Raw genomic sequence first — 4,963 nt, 5'->3', positions numbered from 1 at the left:
TAAATCGGCTTCTTTAGCATAGCAGTCAATTATTTTCAGTCATTGTTGCCCTGAACCCTTTCTATGGAAAGCTCTTGCACTTAATGTAGCATTTTTGACCATTTTGAAGACAAAAGACTCAAAATTTGAAACTATATAGCGCTATAAAATTCGGCATTGCATCGTGCAGTCACACAGCAAAATGAGCCATGCTGATAGTATTATTAGTAGAGTATAAGTCCATACTTATCATAAAAGCGAAACTATAAGAGTTAAGCAACTTATACTTTTCTCCCCAATAGACAATAAAACATTTTTAGACTACAGAATAACGGTATAATTTTTTTACAGCCATTGTCAATGATTGATTTCCGCAACATCTTTTGCACGTAGATTCTGGTGACAGATAAAGATCCCCTTTATTGGTTGAAAGCAGTTTCGAGGTATGCTCGCATAATAGGGTAATTTTAGTTTTAACTGAAGCTAGAATGAACTAGGAGCATTTGGGTTTTAATAAGATCATTATATTGAGGTAAGATAAAATTTAGACTCAGATTCTCATTTTATGAACGTAAGTGGCGTTTACATGATTTTACTACCCCCTCTCATAAACCGCCTATATGTGGTTATCGCGTAGAATTAAAATAGTTGAATTGTACAATTTCTAATATAAGTTGGAAATTCTTGAATATTTGATTCTAATATTAAAATACAGGTGTTTACACAGTCCTCCTATTGAATTAAATCGCATGACTAAGAAATCCTGGGTGTGGTTCGTGACTAACTCCAATTGCCTCACGAAATTTAAGACTGATTGCATTCCTGTGTGGAAGTTTCTGTGATGCTTAAAGGTAATAATTAAGTGAGTTAAACAATAATTTTCTGGTAGCAGCTTAGTATCTTGGATTAATAATCAAGTATTGGTAGCATATAGATTTTGAACTGAATTCTAGGTTACCAAGATCCGATAATTTTATCATAAGATTGAAGGACCGTGCTACAAGGTAAAGCAAGATCTTATTTCTTGGGATATGTAGATATTATGTCGGTAGGGTTGTATATTGAAATTATATGATGCCGCGTGTTTAAATTGGTTATTTGCTGGTTTTTAAAAAGTTCTAAATAAAGTTAGCATAGTTAACTACAATAGACGAATTAGTTTTTTGTGACTGTATAAAATAGGATTCAACATACAAAAATCGCGCGTAACAGATTGTTATCACCTTCAATAATAGTGGACTTTATTTAATAACACAATTTAAATATATGGACTGTATTTTTATTATACATCGAAAGAAACATGACATTTTAACAAAATGTACAAAAAAAACGTTATTAATTGTGAAGTACAGAATGACGTCACATGTTTGATCTTGGTGACGCGCGAGACTCTCGCTTTTCATCGATCGTAAGGGGACTGACTCGACCGTCGACTGGTCGTTTTACTTATATTCCTATGAACGCAAGCGCGGTGAGATGCGCGATGCTACTGACGCCGGCGATGTGTTTATATATATCCTTGGAACGATTAGTCGTCCTTAACATGCCCCCCGCCTTGAAGCACTGCACTTTAATCAATATTGCCATCAGTACCATTACAATCAGCGTGCCAAGCACCATTCTTGTCTTGCACCTTTACTATAGCCGTCGATAAGAATACAATATTTTCTGTGTTAGAAGAAACACAAGATACAATTTCTTCAGTGGAGTCTTGACTATTCTGCTTCGGCGGTTGAGGTTCGGAGTTCTGCGGGCTAGATTCCCTCTTTTTAATACCATAATCAAGATGCAATAAAACGTTATGTTTACCCTTACAGGCTGGCTTTGTACAACCACCAAACCTACAACTGCACTTTAGTCAATTGGCAAAGGACATATTCTAGAAAAAGCGCGTTTGATCACACCACTTGAAGTCTTAATATCAGCAACATGATTAATCTTGTCTTTACCGGGATTAACCGACAAAATTCTACCTAACTTTCAATTTATTGGCGGTACGTTATCCTCCTTGATGATGACTAAACTATTTACCTTTATATCTGATTGTGTTTGTTTCCATTTCGTTCTTTGCTGGAGTTCACTAACGTACTCTTTATTCCAGCGCTTCCAAAAATTTTGCTTAACTTGCTGAATGTGCTGATATGTGGAAAGTCTATTTTCGGATATTAGTGTCACATTAGGCTCGGGTATTCCGGTCAGGCTTTTCCCAATTAAAAAGTGGGCCGGAGTAAGGGGATTATAATCGTTGGGATCAGTTCAAAGGGGAGTAAGTGGCCGGGAGTTCAAAGTAGCCTCTATTTGGGCCAATAGAGTTGTCAACTCTTCAAAAGTAAAATGTGCGTTACCTACTACCCTCTTTAGGTGATGTTTTGAAGATTTGACACCCGCTTCCCATAACCCACCGAAATGTGGAGAATTGACTGGAATGAAGTGCCACTGGATCTGTTCGTTTAAATACAACTGTTCAATATGACATTTCTCATTTATTAAATATTCACCAAGAGCATTTAGTTCCCGGTTAGCTCCCTTAAAATTAGTGCCATTATCGCTATAAATATGACCAGGTTTTCCACGATGCGAAACAAATCTGCGAAGTGCCAAAATAAAAGCTTCACTACTCAAATCAGACACGATTTCAAGGTGAATAACTTTCGTTATGAAACACACGGAAACACTCACATAACATTTTAGCAACCTTGCTCCGCGTCCCCTTTTATCTTTAAAATTTAGTGGTCCCATGTAGTCAACACCAACTACATCAAAAACTTTACCAGGAATCAATCTGTTTCTTGGTAGATCACCCATAATAGGCTTAGTCTGCTGCGGCTTAAAACGAAAATATGTCAAGCATTTTCTTACGACAGCCTTGGCTAAATTTCTGCTAGCAATAGACCAATATACTTCTCTCACAGATGAGAGTAACAAATGTGGTCCCGCATGCATTAAACGTTTATGTTCGAATTCAAAAATAAGCCTAGCCAAACGACGCTTTGATGAAATTAACATAGGATGCTTCTTATTAAAATTATAATTGGATTGATTTAATCTGCCTCCTACATGCATTATCCCATCCTTATCCATGGATGGATTTAAGCTTAATATTTTACTTTTGGAATGCAGTTCTTTTTTGGTCAACAATGAAAAATACTCATTGGGAAAACTAGTTTGTTGAGAAATTTTAACTAAAGTTTGACTAGACTCAATCAGCTCAAAGAAATTAATACGACCCTTTCTATGTTCGTTTGGTTTCCTTAAAACTTTACAACGCAAGTTGTGGAAATATCTTAACCAAATAGCAAAAAACTTTACCAGTTTCCAAAACTCGGAAAACTGACTAAATACCTGCTCTTGAAAATTAACTGTAACAAAGCTAACAAGCTCAGAATGGTTTTAAATGGTTACAATGGAAGTGGGCCAATTTTCCTTAGGTTGGTATAAAAACGATGGACCATTTCACCATGTATCTAATTTTGAAATCTGATGAGGAAATACGCCTCTTGATAAAACATCAGCTATGTTGTTTTCAGAAGTAACATGTCTCCATTCGCGATTTTCGGTTAAAGTTTAAATTTCACTCACCCTGCTACTCACGAAAGTTTTGAGTAAATTAGGAGCAGTCTTTAACCATCCCAGCACTATTGACGAATCCGTCCAAAAGATCCACCTCTCAATATTACATGTTAAAGACCTAAGAACCTTTTCAGCTAAGCGAGCTAAAACCAATGCTGCACACAACTCTAATCTAGGGGTAGTCAAAGGCTTTAAAGGACTAACCTTTGATTTAGCATACAACAATCTAACTGTAATAATACCCTGTGCATCAATTGATCTTAGGTATATACAAGCACCATAACTATAATCGCACGCATCTGAAAACCCATGCAACTCGATTTTTTCAGGCTTTACACAAGTAACATGACGTGGAATTTTAAGGTCATTTATGTAAGGTAACTCTTCACGAAACTTAGTCCAGGTGCTGTGGATTTTAGCTGGCAAACTGTCATCCCAGGATACTTTCTGAAGCCACAATTTTTGTAGCAAAACTTTAACAACAACAACAACACATGGTGCGAGAAGTCCTAAAGGATCAAATATCAAAGCTATTTCACTTAAAACATCACGTTTTGTACTTCTACTTGACCTTTCTTGTATCTTTATCCTGTATGTCAAATAATCAGATTTACACGACCACGTCAACTCGAGAGTTTTGGTATTTTCGCCTTGACCAAATTCCAAAATTCCAAAACTTTCGTCCACATTCATCACAGATCTCAAAATTTCAGGCTCATTTGAAATCCACTCTCTTAATACAAAGCAACCAGTTTTTAAAACGTCAGACACTTTCTGACACACATACTGCCCCTGTTCTATAGAGTCAACGGACCACAAAAAAATCATCCACGTAAAAGGATGTCTCAATGATTTTAGAAATATCAGGAAAACTGTCCTTACAATCTTGGGCTACTTGCACTAAACATCTGATTGCTAAGAAGCTAGCAGCAGACTGACCGTACGTCACGGTATTTAAATCAAAAATCTTAACCTTCTCATAGGGTGATTTGCGCCAGAAGATTCATTGCAACGGTCGCTGTGTTGGCTCAATAAGTACGGCCCTATACATCTTAGCAACATCAGAAGACACCACAAACTGATACTCGCGAAATCTGAACAAAATACTCAATAAATCAGGTTGCAACACAGGCCCTACCATTTGTAGATCATTAAGCGACTTACCAGATGTTGTTGGCATACTACAATCGAACACGACTCTAAGATTCATATTGATATTCTCTTCTTTTATTACCCCATGATGTGGCATATAATACGCGAAATCACACTCTTTTTCACTAGCTTCAGTCATATATTGAAGTGACTCATACTCTTTCATAAACTGGACATTTTTTTCCCTAAAAGATGGATTAGATTCAAACTTGCTCTCTAGGTTAAAAAATCTCTTAAAAGCCTTATCTTTTGATTAACCTAT

At 36.4% G+C, this 4,963-nt stretch overlaps 2 protein-coding genes across 2 annotated transcripts; both read right to left on the bottom strand.

Annotated features, from left to right (window-relative positions):
• Positions 1–2,235: 2,235 nt before the first annotated feature.
• Positions 2,236–3,060, bottom strand: LOC126742837 (uncharacterized). Its single transcript, XM_050449642.1, has one exon. It carries the CDS (start codon positions 3,058–3,060, stop codon positions 2,236–2,238), a length of 825 nt encoding a protein of 274 aa, XP_050305599.1.
• A 483-nt stretch (positions 3,061–3,543) lies between these two features.
• Positions 3,544–4,242, bottom strand: LOC126742836 (uncharacterized). The gene has a single exon (XM_050449641.1). It carries the CDS (start codon positions 4,240–4,242, stop codon positions 3,544–3,546), a length of 699 nt encoding a protein of 232 aa, XP_050305598.1.
• Between the last annotated feature and the right edge of the window lie 721 nt (positions 4,243–4,963).

This window comes from Anthonomus grandis, chromosome 12 (assembly GCF_022605725.1).
Source record: "Anthonomus grandis grandis chromosome 12, icAntGran1.3, whole genome shotgun sequence".
Classification (NCBI taxonomy): Eukaryota; Metazoa; Arthropoda; class Insecta; order Coleoptera; family Curculionidae; genus Anthonomus; species Anthonomus grandis.
The sequence above is the reverse complement of the archived record's forward strand: the minus strand, read 5'-3'. Positions and strand labels throughout refer to the sequence as shown.

What these genes read in the sequence shown, in the direction of transcription:
- LOC126742836 (XM_050449641.1), bottom strand. Translation starts at nt 4,242, where the DNA reads ATGAATGTGGACGAAAGTTTTGGAATTTTGGAATTTGGTCAAGGCGAA.
- LOC126742837 (XM_050449642.1), bottom strand. Translation starts at nt 3,060, where the DNA reads ATGGATAAGGATGGGATAATGCATGTAGGAGGCAGATTAAATCAATCC.